The sequence below is a fragment of the Dysidea avara genome, chromosome 8 (assembly GCF_963678975.1).
Source record: "Dysidea avara chromosome 8, odDysAvar1.4, whole genome shotgun sequence".
NCBI lineage: Eukaryota > Metazoa > Porifera > Demospongiae > Dictyoceratida > Dysideidae > Dysidea > Dysidea avara.
This window is the reverse complement of record NC_089279.1, coordinates 7,071,304-7,093,808: the sequence shown is the minus strand read 5'-3', so window position 1 is coordinate 7,093,808 and position 22,505 is coordinate 7,071,304. Positions and strand designations below refer to the sequence as shown.

At 38.4% G+C, this 22,505-nt stretch overlaps 2 protein-coding genes across 4 annotated transcripts in view; one reads left to right on the top strand and one right to left on the bottom strand.

The window, feature by feature from the left end:
* Positions 1 to 12,366, top strand: part of LOC136263011 (dynein axonemal heavy chain 12-like) — a 21,980-nt gene extending 9,614 nt beyond the window's left edge. The window contains exons 35-85 of the mRNA XM_066057446.1: positions 59 to 166; positions 220 to 489; positions 542 to 682; positions 785 to 868; positions 1,583 to 1,659; positions 1,709 to 1,817; positions 1,992 to 2,120; positions 2,171 to 2,359; positions 2,451 to 2,806; positions 2,864 to 2,965; positions 3,206 to 3,461; positions 3,660 to 3,802; positions 4,031 to 4,184; positions 4,244 to 4,300; positions 4,355 to 4,470; positions 4,526 to 4,718; positions 4,768 to 4,929; positions 4,978 to 5,172; positions 5,226 to 5,359; positions 5,417 to 5,516; positions 5,566 to 5,628; positions 5,868 to 6,056; positions 6,120 to 6,188; positions 6,235 to 6,366; positions 6,425 to 6,655; positions 6,714 to 6,809; positions 6,860 to 7,005; positions 7,056 to 7,203; positions 7,450 to 7,595; positions 7,712 to 7,926; positions 7,971 to 8,086; positions 8,255 to 8,331; positions 8,385 to 8,750; positions 8,893 to 9,033; positions 9,083 to 9,152; positions 9,205 to 9,438; positions 9,489 to 9,639; positions 9,690 to 9,763; positions 9,808 to 9,987; positions 10,035 to 10,175; positions 10,235 to 10,470; positions 10,645 to 10,780; positions 10,830 to 11,018; positions 11,075 to 11,178; positions 11,234 to 11,345; positions 11,392 to 11,484; positions 11,544 to 11,603; positions 11,655 to 11,732; positions 11,782 to 11,873; positions 11,999 to 12,066; positions 12,122 to 12,366. Of these exons, the coding sequence (XP_065913518.1) occupies positions 59 to 166; positions 220 to 489; positions 542 to 682; positions 785 to 868; positions 1,583 to 1,659; positions 1,709 to 1,817; positions 1,992 to 2,120; positions 2,171 to 2,359; positions 2,451 to 2,806; positions 2,864 to 2,965; positions 3,206 to 3,461; positions 3,660 to 3,802; positions 4,031 to 4,184; positions 4,244 to 4,300; positions 4,355 to 4,470; positions 4,526 to 4,718; positions 4,768 to 4,929; positions 4,978 to 5,172; positions 5,226 to 5,359; positions 5,417 to 5,516; positions 5,566 to 5,628; positions 5,868 to 6,056; positions 6,120 to 6,188; positions 6,235 to 6,366; positions 6,425 to 6,655; positions 6,714 to 6,809; positions 6,860 to 7,005; positions 7,056 to 7,203; positions 7,450 to 7,595; positions 7,712 to 7,926; positions 7,971 to 8,086; positions 8,255 to 8,331; positions 8,385 to 8,750; positions 8,893 to 9,033; positions 9,083 to 9,152; positions 9,205 to 9,438; positions 9,489 to 9,639; positions 9,690 to 9,763; positions 9,808 to 9,987; positions 10,035 to 10,175; positions 10,235 to 10,470; positions 10,645 to 10,780; positions 10,830 to 11,018; positions 11,075 to 11,178; positions 11,234 to 11,345; positions 11,392 to 11,484; positions 11,544 to 11,603; positions 11,655 to 11,732; positions 11,782 to 11,873; positions 11,999 to 12,066; positions 12,122 to 12,312 (7,419 nt within the window). The 3' untranslated portion in view covers positions 12,313 to 12,366. The remainder of the gene's footprint in view (positions 1 to 58; positions 167 to 219; positions 490 to 541; positions 683 to 784; positions 869 to 1,582; positions 1,660 to 1,708; positions 1,818 to 1,991; positions 2,121 to 2,170; positions 2,360 to 2,450; positions 2,807 to 2,863; positions 2,966 to 3,205; positions 3,462 to 3,659; positions 3,803 to 4,030; positions 4,185 to 4,243; positions 4,301 to 4,354; positions 4,471 to 4,525; positions 4,719 to 4,767; positions 4,930 to 4,977; positions 5,173 to 5,225; positions 5,360 to 5,416; positions 5,517 to 5,565; positions 5,629 to 5,867; positions 6,057 to 6,119; positions 6,189 to 6,234; positions 6,367 to 6,424; positions 6,656 to 6,713; positions 6,810 to 6,859; positions 7,006 to 7,055; positions 7,204 to 7,449; positions 7,596 to 7,711; positions 7,927 to 7,970; positions 8,087 to 8,254; positions 8,332 to 8,384; positions 8,751 to 8,892; positions 9,034 to 9,082; positions 9,153 to 9,204; positions 9,439 to 9,488; positions 9,640 to 9,689; positions 9,764 to 9,807; positions 9,988 to 10,034; positions 10,176 to 10,234; positions 10,471 to 10,644; positions 10,781 to 10,829; positions 11,019 to 11,074; positions 11,179 to 11,233; positions 11,346 to 11,391; positions 11,485 to 11,543; positions 11,604 to 11,654; positions 11,733 to 11,781; positions 11,874 to 11,998; positions 12,067 to 12,121) is intronic.
* Positions 12,367 to 14,756: 2,390 nt separating this feature from the next.
* Positions 14,757 to 22,498, bottom strand: LOC136263004 (NACHT, LRR and PYD domains-containing protein 10-like). 3 transcript variants are annotated; one of them, XM_066057434.1, is made up of 4 exons: positions 22,335 to 22,498; positions 21,951 to 22,229; positions 17,187 to 17,261; positions 14,757 to 17,136 (listed from the first exon to the last, which is right to left on the bottom strand). In XM_066057434.1, exons 1-4 carry the CDS (start codon positions 22,369 to 22,371, stop codon positions 15,488 to 15,490), a joined length of 2,040 nt encoding a protein of 679 aa, XP_065913506.1. In that variant the 5' UTR covers positions 22,372 to 22,498; the 3' UTR covers positions 14,757 to 15,487. The 3 variants fall into 3 exon arrangements, with proteins under 3 accessions (XP_065913506.1, XP_065913508.1, XP_065913507.1); XM_066057436.1 differs by lacking the exon at positions 22,335 to 22,498 and adding an exon at positions 17,625 to 17,703 and having other exon boundaries at positions 21,951 to 22,068; XM_066057435.1 differs by lacking the exons at positions 21,951 to 22,229; positions 22,335 to 22,498 and adding an exon at positions 17,625 to 19,481.
* Positions 22,499 to 22,505: the final 7 nt, after the last annotated feature.

Below are 22,505 nucleotides of genomic sequence, written 5' to 3'. Positions count from 1 at the left end.
TATTCTACATTGTTTACATGCTAGGTACTTGTACTATATATTTATTATTTTTTTGTAGTTTTTGTCTCATGATATTCCGTTGTTTGAGGGTATCATATCAGACTTGTTTCCTGGTGTTAAGACACCTCAGCCTGATTATGGAGAGTTCATCAGTGCAGCTAGCAATGTTAGCCACTCCCACTTTTGCATTCTAGCCACACCCATTAATTTCTGTTGCAGATTTGTGCCAAGAGGAACCTTCAGACAGTTCAATTCTTTATTCAGAAGTTGATACAGATGTATGAAATGATGATAGTACGTCATGGTTTCATGCTGGTAGGAGGTCCATTTGCCGGCAAGACAATGGTAATACAAGTGTTAGCTGATACGCTGACCTTGCTCAATGAGCTGGGACAAATGGAAGAATACAAGACCACTTATAAAGTGGTCAACCCTAAGTCAGTCACAATGGGAGAACTGTTTGGACAATTTGACCCTGTGTCACATGAGGTATGATATAATGAAGGGATTTCCTTGGTGTGTACATCATGTGATCTCTCAGTGGACTGATGGGATTGTGGCCAACACCTTTCGTGAATTTGCATCAGCACAAAATGATGATCGCAAGTGGGTGGTATTTGATGGTCCTATCGACACACTGTGGATTGAGAGCATGAACACTGTACTGGATGACAATAAGAAGGTGAAGCTAATCTTTCCTCTTTATACGAATATACAGTATTTGCATTTCTTGTTTCTCTTGTGCTCCTATGTATGTTTTGATTTTCTTGTATTACATTTGCAGCTTTGTCTTATGAGTGGTGAAATTATTCAGATGTCATCTAGTATGAGTCTCATCTTTGAGGCAATGGATTTGCAGCATGCCTCAGTGAGTTTATTACACTCATACACATAACTTTTGAATATAGTGACATTCAGGCTTATATAAACAGTACGTTTCCAATGAACTATTGATGTGTGGACACTTAAAACCTAAAATGAGAACATTTTTACAATCCAAACACTTAGCTATATATATGTTGGCCTTAAATTGGCTTGGAAAATGAGTAAATCCTTGATACTCTTTAGTCAGCTGCAAGTTGTCCAGATTACAGCATACTTCTGTTGTTTTAATCAATTTCAAATGACTGTTCTATTAGGGTATTTGAATCTATCTTGGTTGTATTTTCTTCACACACAGTTTCAGTGATATGAACTAATTGAGCATCAAGTGGTCAGTAGGGCTGGGAAGTAGCTCAATATTGTTGGAAATATATGAATGAAGCATTACTAGTATCATTCAAATTTTGGTGAAATGATATTATCATGATACTGATCAGAATATTGTAGTCTAGAATGGATCACATCATGTGATGCCATCAAGCAATAGGATGGCACTTTCAAATTGAAGATCAAGATGCTGTAATAGACCAGTTAAATGCTATTATACCAGTCACTTTCTCTGCTAATATCATGATAATTTTCCATGGTATACAGTACCAGTATATATGTTTTCAATACTGCCCAGTCCTAGTGGTCAGTCCCCTGCAGGGGCTCATGTACACTGTGTAATGTATATTAACTCTTTCATATTACAACATAGCCAGCTACAGTCAGCAGATGTGGTATGATCTATTTGGAGCCATCTTCTCTTGGTTGGCAACCACTGCTTACATCCTGGTAACACATTAGCATTACATCATTCAGAATGACATTATTCTTCTTTTAGGATGAATGAATTACCCCCAGTACTTAAGGATGATAATGGTCCACTAATAGTGGCATTATTTAACTGGGTAGGACCACCATGTCTTACATTAGTGAGGAAGAAGCTAAAGGTATATACATGTTTTTGTGTTTAGCTGTAAGAAAGTATGCAGGTATAAAATTCCATGGTTTATAATTTTGTAGTCAAAAGTTTTGCCAGTTTAAAATTCACCATTTGATAATTTATTGTCTTGTTGTTTGTTTTCCAAATCAATACACTGCAAATGATATTGCTTGTTGTACAGGAGCTGGTGGCCACATCAGACAGTAACTTGATGAAGTCGTTGATGTACATGTTCACAATGATGATGACTGATGCGTTAGAAGATGAGGCATCTGCCAAGGATACCAAGAATGTAAAGATATGGATTGTGGTATGATAACACAGCACCACTATCATATTCTACTCCAAGTTTTATTGTAGTCTTCATTCCTGTTCTCTGTTGTATGGTCACTTGGTGCCACGGTGGATAAAAATGGACGTGACAAGTTTGACGCAATGTTCAGAGAAATGATGACAGGAAAAGACGAAGAGAACCCTATACCAGCTGAAATTGGTAAAATTGAGTGTCCCATTCCTCCTGATGGCCTTGTTTATGACTATCTGTTTGAGGTACAGTATGTGTATATGTATCATTTTTGTCATTGGTAATCCTCATATATGCTGTCAAGATTTTAAATATTAAGCTATTTTTCTTGTGTAGCCCAAGGGTCGTGGCAAGTGGGCTCCCTGGCTGGACTTGATCAAGGATAAGACAGTTGGTGTTGGAGTTAAGAAACTCAGTGACATTATCGTACCAACAATGGACACAGCACGCTACTCCTTCTTAATGGACCTCATGATTAAACACAGACGGTCTCTGCTCTTTGTAGGCCACACAGGAACAGGAAAATCTGTCTATGTGAAAGACAAGCTCATGAACACACTAAACAAAGATGTCTACCTGCCATTAGTGGTAAACTTCTCAGCACAGACTAGTGCATTGCAGACACAAAATATTATAATGTCAAAGCTAGACAAGAGAAGAAAAGGAGTCTATGGTCCACCCATGGGCAAGAGGTACACACCTACGGATACACACTATAATTGTTTGTGTACATGTTTCATATTATGCAGGTCTGTGGTGTTTGTGGATGATATGAACATGCCAGCTAGAGAGAAATATGGTGCACAGCCTCCTATTGAGCTACTGCGTCAGTGGATGGATCATGAAATATGGTAAGATGTCTATGAGCCATCTATGGGACCAAAAAGTATTAAGTATAATGAGGTCATTAAATTAACTATATACTGTGTGTTTGACATATCTGCTAATATGAGGTGGTCATATTAATGAGGTTATGAACTACACCTTAGGATTTAGCCATTGTTAACAAGGTGGCCTATAAATGTGTAAAAACTTTCCAATATCCTGTGGCCACTAAGAGCGGTTTTACGTTATCTAATATTTGTGTGCAGGTATGATAAAAAGGACACTACTCAGATGAGACTGGTGGATATACAGTTTTTAGCAGCCATGGGTCCTCCAGGTGGTGGTCGTAATCCCATAACTGAGCGTTTCCTGAGACACTTCAATGTTATTGGGGTGACTACATTCAACGATGAGACTATGTCAAGAATATTCTCCAGCCTGGTCAACTTTTACCTCAAGTCTAATAGTTTTCCTCCAGAATTCTTTGCGACTGGCACTCAGATTGTACAGGCTACACTAGAAGTATGTAACTATACTGAGTATTGGAGTGGAGATATCTGGGGATCAGTATTACCTGTTTTACCAAGCTATAAAACTAACCAATATTTGTTTAGTTGAGTACCTTTTCCTTGCCAATTTTAGCACATTTTCTTTTCTCAAACTCTCTCTCACGCAATACAAAATTAGTATTACTATTTTTACACTGTTGTGTTGTTGTAGGTGTACAAGCAGGCCATTTCCCAACTGCTGCCCACCCCCGCCAAATCTCACTACACATTCAACTTGAGAGATTTCTCCAGAGTAGTGCTAGGATGTCTACTGGTCAAGCCACAGTCACTAGAAAATAAGAAAACTTTCATCAGGTAAGTAGCTTTTAAACAACTGGGTAACTTTCACAGTGTCTAGATGAAAGTACTGTATAAATGATGGTGTTTGTTGTGTGTGTGTGTGCATGTGTGTGTGCATGTGTGCGTGTGCATGTGATGTGTACGTAAGCGTGTGTGTGCATGTGATGTGTACGTAAGCGTGTATGTGCATGCATGTGTATATGTATACAGTGTGTGTAACTCTATGCACCCCCTCCCCCCAAGGTTATGGGTACATGAGGTGTTCAGAGTATACTATGATCGTCTGGTGGATGATCAGGACAGGACTTGGCTGTTTACCCTCCTCAAGGATGTGGTCAAGTCTCACTTTAAAGAAGACTTCAATGGGGTCTTCAAGCACCTAGCAAGCTCAGGAAAAGTAAAATTGAATAAACATTTCTGTGTTTTTGTTCACCATATGTTGTAATACTGTTCTAGCTTACTGAAGATGATATGAGGAGTCTTCTGTTTGGAGACTACATGAAACCAGACGTTGTAAGTATAGTATTTGTGGTATGTGAATTGAACAATCATGGTATACTTGTGTAGGAACCAAAGCTTTATGAAGAAGTGGGCAGTGTTGAAGAAATGACAGAAGTGGTGACATCAGGTTTAGAGGAATACAACAACACACACAAGAACAGAATGAATCTTGTTGTATTTCGGTAGGAGTTACAGTACATGATTTCACAACTAGCATACTCCATTCATCCCTTACAGATACATGTTGGAGCATTTATCACGTATTGCTAGGATCCTGAAGCAACCTGGGGGTAATGCATTGCTAGTAGGTGTGGGAGGCAGTGGACGTCAGTCACTCACAAGACTTGCCACATCAATGTCTGACTTTGAACTGTTCCAACCAGAAATATCTAAAAGTTATGGTAAAATGGAATGGAGAGAAGACTTAAAGGCAAGCAAGATTCATATCTCCATTGTGAATTATAATGTCTTTCCAACAGAAACTGCTGAAAAGGGCCGGAAAAGATGGCAAGACTACTGTGTTTCTTCTGACAGATACTCAAATCAAAGAGGAAGCGTTTTTGGAAGACGTTGATGGCTTGCTCAATGCTGGAGAGGTTCCTAACTTATTCCCCCTAGATGAACGTGCTGAAATAATAGAGGTGTGGATATAGTCTCACTAATCCTATACATTTAACTGTACGATGTAGGCTGTGAGGCCATTAGCACAGGCAGAATACAAAGATGCTGAGTTCACTCCACTTAGCCTGTTCAACTTCTTTATCAATCGATGCCGTGAGAACCTACATATCGTACTAGCCATGAGCCCTATTGGAGATGCATTCAGAAATCGACTGAGGCAATTCCCATCTCTCATCAACTGTTGCACAATTGACTGGTTTCAGGTTAGTTTAAATACTCTGCAAATAAATTAAGGCACATTATGTTTACACTGCAGGCATGGCCAGAAGATGCCTTAGAGATGGTGGCTAATAACTTTCTGCAAGACATTGAGATGTCGGATGAGGAGAGAAAATCGGTGGTGTCCATTTGTAAGTATTTCCACCAGAGTACTAGGGAGCAGTCTAAGAAGTAAGAATGCTAGAATTTGTGTCCATGCATATAATAAGTGATATTTTGTCTTTATAGGTTCTTAGAACAATTTGGGAGACACAACTATGTTACACCCACATCATACTTAGAGCTAATCTCATCGTTTAAGACATTGTTAACTAGCAAACGAGATGAGGTGATGACTCAGTTTGATACAATTATAATATTAATAATGAACGTTTTAGGTTGTGCGCTTGAAGAAAAGATACACAGTTGGTCTTGAGAAACTAGCCTTTGCAGCTTCACAGGTTTGTGATGTACAATAACGCATGGCAATCCTCAACCTTACTTTTGAAAATGAATGTTCTATTAGAGTATTTGTGTACCCATTTGTATTTTACAGTGCAAGAAAATGGGTACTGGAAATAACAAAAATTAGAGTTTTAGCACAATGCAGGCCCAAAGGTAGCAGTGATGGAAGAACCAAACAACATGTTTACATACCAGTTATATGGCTACTGTTTACTTGGTATCCTACAATCCACAGGTGGCTACCATGCAGAAGGAACTGGAAGAACTACAGCCCAAGCTAGTAGTAGCACAGAAGGAGAATGATGATATGATGAAGGTCATAGACAAGGAAACAGTCGAGGTGGAAGCACGCAGCAAGGTAGTGAAGAGTGACGAAGCTGTGGCCAATGAAAAAGCAGCCGAGTCACAAGCCCTGAAAGATGAGGTAACCAAAATCATGAAGGAATAAATGATAGGAAAAGGGTTAAATGCTTGCTTTCGTAAACAGTGTGAGAGTGATCTTGCTGAAGCTATACCAGCCTTGGAGGCAGCCTTAGCAGCTCTAGATACACTAAAGGTATAGTAACACACGGAATAGGGCCAATACTCAATGCATTGTACAGCCTCAAGACATTACCATCGTAAAGTCAATGAACAATCCTCCCCCTGGAGTTAAGCTAGTAATGGGTGCTGTATGCATCATGAAAGATATCAAGGCAGAAAGGATCAATGATCCTGCCGGCACTGGTCAAAAGGTCAATAAAACAATCCTTGACCATAACACACTCACTTTGCACTTGTCTGTTCTATTAGATACAAGACTACTGGGGACCAGCTAAGAAGATGTTGGGTGATATGAATTTTCTTAAGGATCTGAAAGTATATGACAAGGATAACATTTCTCCCCATATCATGAAGAAAATACGTGGAGAGTACATGGACAATCCTGAGTTTGATCCTGACAAGGTCAGGACTGCTTCTTCAGCTGCAGAAGGTTTATGCAAGTGGATTAGAGCAATGGAAGTGTATGATAGAGTGGCCAAGGTATAGTCATCAACCATACCATGTTTTACACACTGGAACTGTACTATAACTGTTTTAGGTGGTAGCTCCAAAGAAAGAGAAATTGGCCATAGCTCAGAAATCACTGCAGGAAACTATGGAGATATTGAATGCAAAGAGAGCAGAGCTAAAAGAGGTGTGATTTGTAGTTTCAAATATACAAATGCCTGACTACTGATCCTTAAGGTGGAGGACCGGCTTGCCTCTCTCAAGCAACAGTTTCAAGAAATGACAGAGAAGAAAGAGAAATTAGAACAACAAGTAGATCTATGTGCTAAGAAACTTGACAGAGCTCAGAAACTGATTGGAGGTTTGGGTGGTGAAAAGGAACGGTTAGTAATTCCCACTATAGTCAAAGAAAAAAGTACATTGTGTTGTATAGGTGGTCACAAGCAGCCAAGAGTCTTCAAGTACAATATGATAATTTGATTGGTGATGTATTAATTTCATCTGGAGTAATTGCATACCTGGGGGCATTTACATCAGCTTTCCGTGCTAATACTTGCCAAGACTGGGTCAAGAAATCCAAGGTCATTAACTGTGTACACATACACACATACCGCACGCGCATGCGCGCACACACACACCACACACACACCACACACACACCACACACACACACACACACACACACACACACACACACACACACACACACACACACACACACACACACACACACACACACACACACACACACACACACACACACACACACGCACCGCGCGCATGCACACAAACACACACTACACATTCATAGTTCCTCTGTTATACAGACACTCAAGATCCCATGCTCACAAGATTTCTCCCTGACAAAGACACTTGGAGAACCAATCAAGATCAGAGCCTGGAACATTGCAGGATTGCCCAACGACACTTTCTCCATTGACAATGGTGTAGTAGTAGCTAATGCCAGAAGATGGTGAGTGATGTATACCCATGTAAATGCTTTTATGTACTGTACATATCTGCACCATTTTGCCTCATAAGCTGATGTAAATCTCCAAACTTTATGTGATACGCTACTCTTTGATATAGGCCGCTGATGATAGACCCTCAGGGACAGGCCAACAAGTGGGTGAAGAACTCTGAAAAGGAAAAGAACCTTCAAGTCATCAAACTAACTGATTCCGACTACATGCGTACACTGGAGAACTGCATCCAGTTTGGCACTCCCATACTATTGGAAAATGTTGGAGAAGAATTGGACCCCTCTCTGGAACCACTGTTGCTCAAGCAGACTTTTAAACAAGGTGTGATGATTTGCTTGTGAGATGTGATGTTACTAGCTTTACAGGTGGTGTGTGGTGTATTAAACTGGGAGACAATACTATAGAGTACTCCAGTGATTTTAGATTGTACATCACCACTAAACTGAGGAATCCTCACTACCTGCCTGAACTGGCCACCAAGGTCAGTGCAACATTGTAAAATACATTGTACTGATTTAATAAGCAATTCTATACCTACAACATATGGGTAGTAATAAGGCTGTAGCATTAAAAATTCCTGAAATAGTTTGATCATAGAAGAATTCTAATTGTGTTATGCTCTACATTATTCTACTATGTTTGTACATAGGTGACATTACTGAACTTCATGATCACACCAGAGGGCTTGGAGGACCAATTGTTGGGGATTGTGGTAGCTAAGGAAAAGTGAATGTTGTGTGTGACTGACACTCGGGCTATTTTATAATTATATTTCCCAGGCCTGATCTAGAGGAAGAACGTAATGCACTTATTGTACAGAGTGCTGATAACAAGAAACAACTTAAACAGATTGAAGACAAGATTCTAGAGACTTTATCATCTTCAGAAGGAAATATTTTGGAAGATGAAACTGCCATACAAGTACTTGACTCTTCCAAAGTTCTCTCAGATGAAATATCAAAGAAGCAGAAGGTAGCAGAAGAGACGGAGCACAAGATAGAACAGTCTCGACAGGGCTATCGGCCCATAGCGCAACATGGATCCGTTCTCTTCTTCTCCATAACTGACTTGCCTAACATTGACCCCATGTACCAGTACTCCTTAGTATGGTTTGTGAACCTCTTCTTGATCTCAATCAGTGACAGGTAATCATATTTGTGGATGGTGTGTGCGTGCGTGTGTGCGTGCGTGCGTGTGTGGGTGTGTGTGTGTGCATTATCTGTATTGTGTGCTTTTATGAAATTACTGTTAAGGGTTTGTAGTGAAACTTTGTAATTTTATTTGCAGTACAAAATCAAAGCATCTGGAGCGTCGGTTGAGATATCTAACTGAACATTTCACTTACAATTTATATTGTAACATTTGTCGGTCACTGTTTGAAAAAGACAAGTTACTGTTCTCCTTTGTTCTCTGCTCAAACCTTCTAACGTAAGTCCATCATCTTTTATGAAGGCCAGATATATACTTAATGTTGTAGTGCCAAGAAAGATATGGACAGACAGGAGTTTATGTTCTTTCTAACTGGAGGAGTAGGTCTGGATAACAAGGTTGGTTGGAGACCTATGTAGGTCTATCATTTAAGACTGTACTGTCAAACAGATTCCTAACCCTGACCCTTCTTGGCTGTCTGACAAATCTTGGGATGAAATTTGCCGTATGTGTGATCTACCTGCTTTCAAGAAGTTCCGACAACATTTTGAAAGTAACACTGATGTATGGAAGGAGTTGTATGACGATCGTGAGCCTCATGTTGCTCCTATCCCTGAGCCATGGAATGAAAAACTCACTGACTTTCAAAAGATGATTGTAATAAGATGTCTAAGGCCAGACAAGGTACAGAACAAGATTATGCATCCAAGCCCACACCATTCTGATATCTGTAGGTTATTCCAATGGTTACCAACTTTGTCAAGGGTAAATTGGGAGAGAAATTTGTTGATCCTCCACCATTTGATTTGGGGAAGAGTTACAATGACTCCAACTGTTGTGTTCCCCTCATCTTTGTACTCTCACCTGGTGCTGATCCTATGGCTGGTATGTTTGTATTATATATCCACATAGAGAAGACGTATTATTCTGTGCAGGGTTACTAAAGTTTGCTGAGGATCGTGGATTTAGTGGAGAGAAGTTTAATGCTATATCTCTTGGTCAAGGACAGGTACACAGACGTGAATTTAAATATGTTTTACTTGTACATTAAAGGGTCCAGTGGCATCACGATTAATTGATTCTGCTATTAAAGATGGCACTTGGGTAGTATTACAAAACTGTCACCTTGCTGTTTCTTGGATGCCTGCTATGGAGAAGATCTGTGAAGAGTTTACTCCAGACAAAGTCCATGCTGACTTCAGACTATGGTTAACCAGCTACCCCTCAGATAAGGTACTCAAAAGTATCCCGTTGGATCACTGTTTGATTGTGGGGTCTAGTTTCCAGTGACAGTGCTGCAGAATGGAGTGAAAATGACCAATGAACCACCAACTGGATTGAGGCAAAATATGCTACAGTCATACATCACTGATCCCTTATCTGATAGTGCATTCTTTGAAGGCTGTCCTGGAAAGGAATTGGTAAGGGAGGACAGAGTGCTGTGAACAGATTGCTATGTGAATAAACTACTCTTATACAGATCTGGGAGAAACTATTGTTTGGCCTCTGCTTTTTTCATGCTTTGGTGCAAGAGAGGAGAAAATTTGGTCCACTTGGTTGGAATATTCCTTACGGATTCAATGAGTCAGACCTTCGTATCAGTATCCGTCAACTACAAATGTTCGTCAATGACTATGAGGATCTGCCATTTGATGCCATCACTTATTTGACCGGACAGTGTAACTATGGGGGTAGAGTGACTGATGATTGGGACAGGTTAGGATAAGCTAACATACTCTGGAACTATCTCAATACCTGGTTGGTAGCATAGAGTCCTGACTACTCTATTAGAGTATTTGTGTGTTTTGTTAATGTACGGATGATACCCTGAATATCCCAGATAACCACACAGTTTGAAATATAAATCATGATATCTTACCTTTCATATAGGCGTTGTCTGCTGAGCATTTTATCCAATTTCTACACGGGAGACATTATCACTGATCCGAAGTACAAGTTTTCACCCAGTGGAGTCTATTATGCTCCACCAAAGTCATCGTATGAAGAATACGTCGAGTTTATCAAAGTTGGTAGCATCCCTAGATTACTGTGATACCTACTGTGCTGTATTTTAGGAGTTACCAATGTCCCAACACCCTGAAGTGTTTGGGATGCATGACAATGTTGACATCTCCAAGGAGCTACAAGAGACAAAAATCTTGTTTGATTCAGTCCTGGTGACACAGAGCCAAACAAGTGCAGGAGGCAGTGGAAAGACAACTGAAGATGCACTCAAAGAAATTACCAATGATATACTATCAAAGGTAACATACACTGGCAATACAATGGTGCTATAATGCCAAATTCTCTTGTCCAACAGCTTCCTCACAAATATAATCTTGAAGAAGCCACGAAAAAGTATCCAGTGAAATATGAAGAGAGTATGAATACAGTGTTGGTCCAAGAAATGGAAAGATTTAATCGGTAATTAGTTGTATCTTAATAGTATGTGAGATTGTAATATTTTGTGTACATACAGATTGATAAACGTGATTCGATCTTCTCTTGGGAACCTTCAGAAAGCTATCAAAGGCTTGGTGGTGATGAATGCTGAGCTCGAGGCTTTGTCCCATAGTCTGCTCATTGGAAAGGTAAATGGAAAGATTATTATGTGACTTTTATCATTTTCTTTCTTAGGTTGCAGATATGTGGGCCAAGCACTCTTACCCCAGCCTTAAGCCTCTGGGTAGCTACATTGCTGATTTATTACAGAGATTAAAGTTTTTGCAAGTTAGCAGTACAATAATTACTTCATGTAACACTAAATGATGTATTGTATCTGCTTGTAGGATTGGATGGACAGTGGAAAGCCTCCAGTTTTCTGGTTATCAGGATTTTATTTTACTCAGGTGTGTACAGAGCCATTGTAAACAGTTTATAATATGCTGTACAACCCATAGGCATTTTTAACAGGTGCCATGCAGAATTATGCACGTAAATATGTTATCCCCATTGATAAGCTAACATTTGATTTTGAGGTGAGGAATTTAAAAGTGTGAGTTGTGTCAAATGTACACAATTTCGAAGGTGTTGAAAGTAGATGAAATGGACAGACCTCCTGAAGATGGTGTGTACGTGAAGGGGATGTTTTTAGATGGTGCCAGATGGGACCGAGAAAAGTAAGTTTAAATATGCACCATCTGTACTCTACTTCTGGACCTTATAAGAGTTGTATTTCTTGCTCACAGAGATATAATGGTTACATTATTTTATTTGTGTTAAACCATATATCTTCTCTACACAGAGGTGTACTGGGTGAACAATACCCCAAAATACTCTACGACCCTGTACCCATCTTATGGCTAAAGCCCAGTAAGATAGTTATGATTTATAAACTATATGTAGTACACTTCTCTTTGTGGTATAGTTAAGAAGTCTGATCTGAAAGATGGTGGGGAGTACGTCTGTCCACTTTACAAGACCAGTGCTCGTCGAGGCACACTGTCAACTACAGGACACTCTACAAACTATGTGTTGGCATTTAGACTGCCCACTAATAAACCAGTAAAACATTGGATCTTGAGAGGAGTGGCTCTCCTCTGTCAATTGGATGACTAAGTGTATAATATTGTTTTCATTAATTAAATAAACAAAACTGGACCATATGGATAACTGTCAGAACTGGTAGCCAAAATGTTAGAATTAATGCACACGTATAATCCCAAACTTTTTTTTGGGGTCTAAAATGTTAAGTTTGAGACAAATTTGCATAGCTGCTACTTTAATAGTATAATAGTCTTTATGAAAAAAAATTCAGATATCATAATCATTAAAATTCTGTCCTCAGCAGCACCAAATCAGGCAATGTATTGATACAAACCAAAGTTTTCTGGATATTGATACTCGGCCGAGGAGTGATTTATTTAAATAAATTGTATGTGTGACGGGAAGTTTTTAGTGAGGGGAATTAATGCTGGTTTATTTTAATTGATTCTGTATATGGCAACAATATCATTATATAATTAAATTAACAATAGTGACATAGTCTACTACTTTGGTGTAAGGTATTACATGCATCAATGCTGGCACATCAGAGAATGATGATGTGTGCTTCACTAGCATGTATATGATTGAGTCATAATTCAGATGTCCTACCAAATGCCTACCATTCCTTACGCTTCTTCATCAACACTGCTCCGATCCACATGTACATTTAATTTTGCTTTCAAATATTTTGATCCTGGAATACTTTTGAGCAATCCAGTGCTTGGCAGTTACTGAATCAGAAACAAGTGTGATCATAGAAGAGGGGCCAATGTGCTTTTCGATAGCACACTACAGCAATTATCCAGTCAACCATATGAGGCTTATGGGCGACATGATTTTGTCAAATAATTCATGTTCTCAAGTGCAAGGCTAGTGGGGTCGGTGTACATGTCAATGTCCACAGGTCAGTTTAGTTATTGAAGTGCATTTGTACATGTGTAGTATCACTTGTCATGCTCCCATCAAAGTTTGCGATATTCTTTCCTTGATACTTGACGAAGTTTCTGACTTAAGAACCTTTTAACTCGTTTGTACAACCTTGGTTCCTGTAAAATCCACACATGTAGTGGTCACATGTCATTAATTTTATTGTTTACAGCATAAGTTTCTGTTTTACTTAGCTGTGTGACTCACTATGGCAAGCCTTAATAGATGCATTGACAGAACTATCCTATTAAGTACAGCAGCACCATACTGTAATAAAAGGGGCATGGTTTTCTCACCAAAATTTAATGATTGAGCACAGTCTTGAGTCAATCAAGTTGGGAGATAGCAAGTCAAGATTGATTGTTGATGCCACTAAAACAGCACCACCCTTCCAGTTAACATGCCTAGTATCCATGTTGTAGTAAAACCCTGGAATTGCTATCCCATCCTATCACATGAGCCTTAACAATGTCAAAGTTTTAACACCAAATGCAACTTTTGGAATGGTTCGTCATATTCCGTAAATAAGGCATTTGTGAGGTGCATCCTGTTCCTGGACACAGTGGTCCATACACTTTAACAAACAAGACCCTCAAAGCTGCAGTTCCTAACTGATTATAATGCTGTTTGGTTGTCTTGTATAATTTAATGTGAGTAGACTATTCATTGACTCATATATGACTGCATAACAGTTGCACAAGAGGTGTGATTCTTTGGTGGTTGTATTGTGTGATGAAGAAGTTTTATTTTGAGAAGGCAACTGCCTTTTTGGCAACTGTTGGTACAAGTGCCTTCAGAAGCAATGAGTGTTGATGGTGGTAAAATCCTGTGTAAATTCCCACTTCTGCATAGCTATATGAGGGAGCTACAAGTCTGTTACAACAAAATGCTACTCGGTAGTAAACTGGCAAAATGTATGTCTTGATAGTGTGTATTGCCAGTTGTGTGTGTGCATATAATGTAATCAAGAGTTCATAATAGTTCATAGTTCTTAATATTATGAACTCTTGATGTAATTGATACAAAACCCACCCATTACTGCTACAACATGCAAACAAGAATTTAAAAAAACAACAACTAGTTATCTACAATGCAATGTGTAATTCAGTGGCATTATACTTGAGCTAGCCTGTCCTCTGGATTTGTTTCAACTCCTTGAATCTGCAAGAGTCCACAAAAAATCTAGGGAAGAATATCTCAAAAATGTCTGAATTACACTCACATCTGTTTTGAGCCACTACTTTCCATCTTCAATGACAGCACTGTTTAACACTGCAGCTGAATTTCATCAGTTTCAAGATCACAATGCTGAAAGCTTCTCAGTGATACAACAGGGATTTCTACCTAAAGATATTTTCTAGCTATATAGCGACTGTCTGAAATGGACCCACAATTAATTGCACCTTTTAAAAGATCAGCTTACTTGTGTGCGGTGTGATGCAAGATAGTACATAGCAAACACTCTATATATTTGTGCATCATAATTAAAAGGTACAATTTTGTTACCAATACACTACATTTATATGCAAGTAAGAAAACACCATGCCACAAGTTAGTAATTTAACCAAGTTAGCTAATTACTGTTCCCATTTTAACATTATGGCAATATTTATAATAATTTGTATATGTATATACAATTGCACACACTGTCAACCACATGGCAAACAATTATACTGACATGCAATACAGTTAAAATAAGACTGTAACTGAAAATCAACAGTCAGTTCTACAGAACATTTCAGCCTTTCTCTAGTTTGGTTAATGCTCTTTACTTCCCTGATGATGAGCTTGCGTACTTCATAAGAATAACGTGGAATTTTCAGTAGTTGTAAAGAGTAATTGTTTCGCAGGGAAGTCACAATGGTTAGCACAGCCTCGCCACTAAGTGGGTTGGCATTGATCCACAAACTCTTCAGTGATTTATTTACTTGCAGCATGGAGGCTATTTCAATGCTGGCTTCATCTTGAATATCATTGTGCATAAGACTGAGTGTTTTCAACTGGCTTCCTGATTTTAGTACTTTGAACAGTTCTACAGCCGATAAAGTATGCAGCTTGCTACTGTGAATGTATATCTCTTCTAGCATGCTACATTGAAGCATTCCAGATAAGCCATCTGTTTTACCCAAAACATTTCCATTAAGGTGCAGCAGCTTTGCTTTGCAATGCACAACAATCTCTGTGATGTATTGAGCAGATGCTAAAGTCAAACTATTAGATGAGAAATTTATGTAATCAATAGTAACTGGTGCATTCTGTTTGACTACAACATTGTGGAATATTCGACATCCAATATCTCGTATGTTACAATTTAATAGCTCTAGTCTTTCCATTGCTTAACATGAGATTTAGCAAGAAAAAACCCAAGAGAGATAACATCATTGGGTAGCAATGATATTCCCCTCAGATTGATAATTCTTTCAGAGAATGTAGTAGCTTCACAAATATGTTTACACATTTCTTTGTCACCAGCTTCATAAAAACATTTGTACAAATAGAAACACTTTGTCTGTTCTTTGAGAAATTCTTCAGCAATTCCGATTTGTGAGTTGCCATCAGCAAGAAATTGTCTGAATGAGCTTTGCTGCCCTCTAGTGAGATCAATGTACATTGAAAACATGTTATAATGGAGTTTAGACCAGAAGTTCTCTTTCAACACTTGAACTTCTTCCTCTGGTGGGAGGTTAGCAACACAATGGGCAGCTAAGAACTCCTGAATGGAAAAATGAATGAAGTTAAATGACTTTGTTGTACAAGTGGCACTGAAATGTTCTACTGCCTGTAGCAACCCAAAGCCATTAAGTGCTCCCGGTACATTCTCAATTTCAGAACAAGCCATTTTAATTTCATTCAAACTGAAGATCAACTGGTTCTCGGACAAAGCTTTAAGGGATAATTTTGAAAGATTCTTAACTACATCACTACAGCAACTAGGAAGCTTGTTCAAGTCACTGATGTCTTCGTTGGGAAAGAGTCCTAACTTGGTAAGATGTCGTCGGATTGTTAGGCAAACAAATTGCATATATAATTCACTAACACTATCAAACAAAACAACTTCATGTTTATACAGAAACACCAGGACAGTCATAATAAATGGAACAAAGCAAAGACTATTAATAGTGGGATGGTCTTGCAAATAAGCTAGTAATGTTTTGGCACTTTCAGGTCTACCATTGAATGATTGCTTAATGAAACATTCTCGATCTTCTTCAGTGAATCCCAAAATATCTACCCTTAGCATCACATTATCATGAAGGTGGGCTGAGGCATGTGGACGAGAAGAGACTATTACATTACAAGATGATAAAACACGATGCTCTAGTATGTCAACTATGAAACTATTATCATGCAATTCCTCTGGAAATTCATCAAGACCATCAAGTAAAATTGTAACATTTTTGCCACCTGTTTTGTGTAAATATGCTGCATAATTATGGTCTAAGTTTGAATCTGCCTTCTCTTGTTTACAGAAGTAGTTTACAAGGTCATTTACTGATGATATTTTCTGTACAGTTGGATCTCTGAGGCACAGAAGGAACAGTAGCTTACTTGAAGATAATACTTGCTTTTTGGCCCACAGATATGCAATATGTTTTAACAAGAAAGATTTTCCAATGCCAGGAGCACCTTCGATTAACATTGTTTGTGGTTGGTTGCCATCAGAATGATCTAGTGGAGCTAGCAACTCTGAAATATCTGTAGTTGCACTACTACCTTCAAGATCATAATCTTCTGAGGTGGTATTGTTTTCATGACTACCAGCAGCCTGCATGATATCATCAATATTACCTGACTGACTGGCTTTAGCTATTGTAATAACTTCTCTTTGAGTGCGTTCATTCTTGTGATAGATAAAAGCAAGTGTGGTAAAGTGTTTTGATTGTTGTGGTGGCCAAGTGTCCTTGTCAATGTTGAATCTGGTCATGACATATCTTGTCTGTAAATGATTGGCCAGTGATGTAGACACTCCTATAATACATACAATTGAAATAGTGAGTGTGTATACTCATTACACTTACCATTTATTTCTACCTTTACAAAGGCAGAGTCCATCATGTCAATAGTTTCTCCTATGACCTCTGTTAATCCTAGCCCTGAAAATATATGCACACAGTCAGATTAATGAAGATAGGTTATTTACTACTTAACCAAATATATCTTATGTATAATCATACAGTATGGTAGTACCGTATAGTAAGGATTCCCCCAAAATCAAGGACATCTGCTGGAACGTTACTACTATAAACATTATAGAAACATATTCTACATGAAAAAAAGCACTTTACAGAAGAGTTGTAGTGTATCTAGTGTCAAATATAGCATCAAAAACAAGAAAGCCTTTTTGGAAGAATGAATTTTAACTTTGAAAGGTGCTGCCTAACTATACTTGCAAAGCTAGAGGCTAAACGAAGCATTAATGTACAACTTCCATTTTTATGCCACATTACATAACTCACATTTGGGGTGTGCCCTTTGGGGTTCCGACAAGTCTCAGCCCTCTGTGCCTTTCCTTCCTTTTATCATGCTTGTCATTTTCTTCATATAACAGAACCATATTGAGGTGTTAATTTGTTGTATTGACACTTTTCTTGAGAAATATACTTAGGTGCCACAATATTTGAAGCAATACACTATACTGTAAGAGGTATTATGCATCTGTAGCAATATGATAGATAGGTCTATCGCTACACTATGTCCCTCAATGATCTAGTCATACTGTAATGATCAAGCATAACAACCATATACGTATGTAACAGTTGTAACACTGGCATGAGGACTTTGCCTGATATTGCCCAATGGCTGAGGGCATACAAGCCTGAATGCCCCATGTTTCAGCTAATATGTAACACTTCTAATCCGTAGCAGGCTAATAGCCCACACCAAGTGATCATTCACCCAAACCAATACGATTGCAACCACTGGATAGTATATACACATGCCTGAAAGATGCGATTATATGTCAACAGCCAGTACATTCTGGCTACGTTTGGCTAGAGATATTATGGAGAATTTGGTTTAATGTTTTAATCAGTGCTGTTGAATTGTTTATGGCATAATTACGAAGTCTACTAAGCTTGCTTGTAGAGTGGTGGTTTCATGTAGAGTGGTTATTTTGTATTATCAGTAATGGGTGTGTGGTCTGTATTCAAAAATGTGTGGAAACACTTGCTATAGCACTAGTTCTCACCTTAGCCCAACATTTTTCAACTCGTAGGATAGCGAGAATTTTCTGTCTGAGTGGTTTTCATGGCTTAATCCAAGTCATGCACGTAAAACGTTCACACCTCAGATCAAAGGAGCCACTCAGGCTACATTGTAATGTAGCCCAGTTGGCGACTTGCTTCAATGAATACTCACATGTCAAGCATGAAGACCATGCCTAGTTGCACTCACATTATTTGAACACAGACACCATGCCCCTTAAGCCTTAATACCCACATTAGCAATGATTGAAGGATGGTGAACATGTCTCTTATTGATCTAGCATGGCCTAGCTGCACTAGTAATGAATAGCATATATAGTGGAAACGAAGACATACTCATTGAAATATCATGTGGGGCAGAGGTTCACACTAGATACTTTAATAAAGCAGTCATTTCATATGAGATATAATTCCCTTTCCTCAACCTGTGTCGTGGTCATTATTGTTATTTTCCTCCAAAACCATTCTGTACTGCTATAAGAAAGCTTCCTATAGGGCCTTCGAATTTTGTATTGCTAAAAGCACAATAAAAATCCAGAAAGAATAGTTGTTAGCTGGGGCTATTAGCACACAAAGAAGCTATACAGTTCCTGGACTTTTGAATCCCCATCCCCTTAATATCAAGATACTCTAATAGTACATAATAATGATAACAAGCCTCCTGCCCACACCAAATATTGAAAATATCTGGACGGGAAACTACAGAGTGGCCTTAAGCAATCACCATGCACCATATTCTTATAGAACAGTCACATGTGTATATGTGACCGGATTTCACAAAACCAATCCAAATCGCACATCAGGCAAAATCAAACTAACACCACCAGTGGATAGCTACACTATCGTACTAGTAGTTTTGACACTCAGTACCATTCAAACTACTCGAGGCTGGTTTCAACAGACGTCTTTTCTGGAGGGGGGGGTGTAGAGCTCGAATGGCGGTTTTAGGCCTTGTGAAGGACCTGGCTTAGTAAGAATCAGTGGTTTACTAGTGGACAGCCTGACAATGTTGGCCAGACATTTTTTCTGTGGATGTTGCTACATATCAACCACTAAGGAGCCAGCACAGCCCTGTAATCTCGTCTCTGGACTCCAACCTCCATTTTGAGGTCTAACCCTTGCCCACTCTGCCACCCCCCACCCTCCACCCCCCACCCCTTTGTGAGCACTTGTGATACTACTTCGCTCGTCCAACAGCTCAGATTTTCTATCTTATTTGGCGGGAAACTCTACAAGCAGCTACAAGTACTGGAAATGGTCTGAAAGGTAACAGATTGATGTATCTTTAGTGTAAATTTCATATGTGTGCTTGCTATCCTTGGAGAGTTATGCTGGCTTGAATTCTTTAAAACCGTTTATCTCGAAACTTCAAATGTGCGATTTGGATCGTTTTTCCAAAATCCAGTCACATATATCATAGCTGTGTAATAGCAAAAATAAAAAAAAGAAATCAACAAACAAAATGCAGTAGCAATCCAAGTGATAAAAGTAGTGAAACAAGATATATGAATGGTGGTATTACAACATAGCTCTGTGGGAAAGTCCCTACTTTAGTAATGAACAAAATAATTGTGACATGCCAAAATAGGAATTTCACATAAAACTATGTATGTTGTGATATACCATCATTCAAATCTATCTCTTGTTCTACCCCTATTTAAATTAAATGTATGTAAGGATCAAGTTTCACTGGATACCATGACAGATGAGATCAGTTGAGATCATGTATAAGTGCAAACAAGTACATGTCATGTTGTTGCTGTTATGTCATATTGTGTTGTTGTTGTTGCAGACATCAGCATGACTCATTTGTTAGATCACTAACAGCTAGCAAGCAAAACATGTTACAATTAATCTAAATACCACAGATAAACATTCAAGAGGTGAACCCATACATCTGTTTATCACCATTTTAATCAATACTTGTAATGACACAACGATGAGTGAAGATGATAAAATTATGGACATAAATGTAGCCATGCTTTTGGTGATACCATCATGGTCTGAGACCAAAATTATGTAAAATCTACTGAAGTCAGGTTGTTATCATGCCTACCTTAGAAACACAAATTAACACTATATATGTTAAACACGGAAGTTTTTAATAGCTATCCCATGTACATTGGCAGCTGTGTCCTTAAAACTTTTATATAGTAAATGACACTGCGCAAAAAATCATGTTTCCTGATGTTTCGTGCATAACAAATTATGACAATTCCTTGAGTCAGAAATACCCGAATGTGCATAATTCCTCAATTACAGGAAATGTATATGGAATTGCATAAAGAATTATCACAATTAATTTATCTTTCGGTAATTATATACACAAATGTGCCTAATTCCTTTCAGGAAATGTGCATGAATTATGACAATTTTGTGATAAATATACATTTCCTGAAAATTTCATTTAAGTTTCATTACAGAAACATCATGGAAACATCTTTTTGTGCAGTATGATCTCTTAACATGTGTGTACCCCCTTTATAATGGAGCAGCCATGGCAGTGAGGACCTACAGTGCTATATTTTTTAGGAAGTGGAAAGTCATCCAGACAACCACTTGTGGCAGCCATAACAAGTCCAGGGAGACCAATTGTATAATATAGCAACCAGTTGTAGCATGACGGAGGGGTCTGCAACTCCTGCATGAGGATTCAAATAATAATTTTTTCCAAGATTTTAGAGCAAACAAATTTCATAGTACCCAGAATAGTCAGATCATAGAGCACAGAAATTCTTTCATTAGCTGAATTTTCAAATTCTCCAGAAGCCATACAAGAGCTACAGACCCTTTACAACACTGCAAGGTGCAGCGCACATATTGCTGCATGCCTGCATATATGGAAATATATGTAAAAGGTACAGAGTTTCTGACAAATTTTCAAGATTACAGATGTCTAAATGAGCTGAGATTTGAGATTTCAAAGAGGCTGTATGAAGGAGTTGTTGACCCTTCAAGCATGACAACCATTAGTAGCTATATGCTACACACCCAGGTGCATATTCAGTGTTGGGAAAGTTACTTTGTAAAAGTAACTAGTTACATATTACATATTACTTGCAACAGAACTATTTAGTTACAGTTACATATTACCCATAAAATAAAGTAACTGTAATAATATTACATATTATATTACTTTGTGTCCACAGTCTTAAGTTGTCACGTGTGAAACTACCACCTTATTACGTGACATGATTGCGTTGTTGGACAATGTACAAATCTTGGTTATAAGTAAGAAGCTAGTGAATAAGCTTCATTCAATAGGCCTCGTTACTCCATTGTGGTTAGGCGTTACTCAGAGGATTACAAACGAGATTAGTAACTTCGTTACTTTTAGTAATAATATTACGTCATATTAGACTCGTTACAGTAATTATATTACTTAGGTAACGCGTTACGTTTGTAAGTAAAGTATCTTGCGTTATATTACCTGTTTTCATAGCGTATTTCGTTATATTACTTTGTTACCACAAAAGTAATAATATTACGTAACGCGTTACTTATGTAACGCGTTACTCCCAACACTGTGCATATTATAATATTGACCAACTGCAATCAGCAGCTGCTGTATATCTTTACCTTTCTCTTTGCTGCTGGAAGGATTACTGTAGCAGTACGACAGTGTAGGTGAGTCAATAACAGCAAATAGGTGCCTCCAAGTTGTACTAGCATTGTCTGTTTCAAGCCATTTTTCTAGCATAAAATTGCAGCACCTCTTCACGTTATTTGGGTTCCTTGCTTCTATGGCTTTCAGTTCTCCAGGTGGTAAGTCCAGTAGAACTCCAATTACCTTCCAATCATCGGCATAATGAGGAGTAATCTGTTCGTAAAGATTCTTCAACGTTGGGATCGTGTCGACTGTAAAATACGTCAGATATCAAAACGAAAAAATCCTGACCATTCTTACAACACAAATATCTAGCTTCTACAGCTAGTCTCACACATCAGTAGCTAAATACTTACCAATGTTGGAATTTCTAAAATAAGTTTCATCTGTCATCTCGCTCGGTCATCTGTTAGCAGCATAAGCTAGTTATATAGTTAGTAATCAGGTTACTCTGAGTTCCTTGATGATCGAATGCGCACAATCTCACAATCACTCCAATATAAGCGCTGCAGCTGCCTACCCACAAG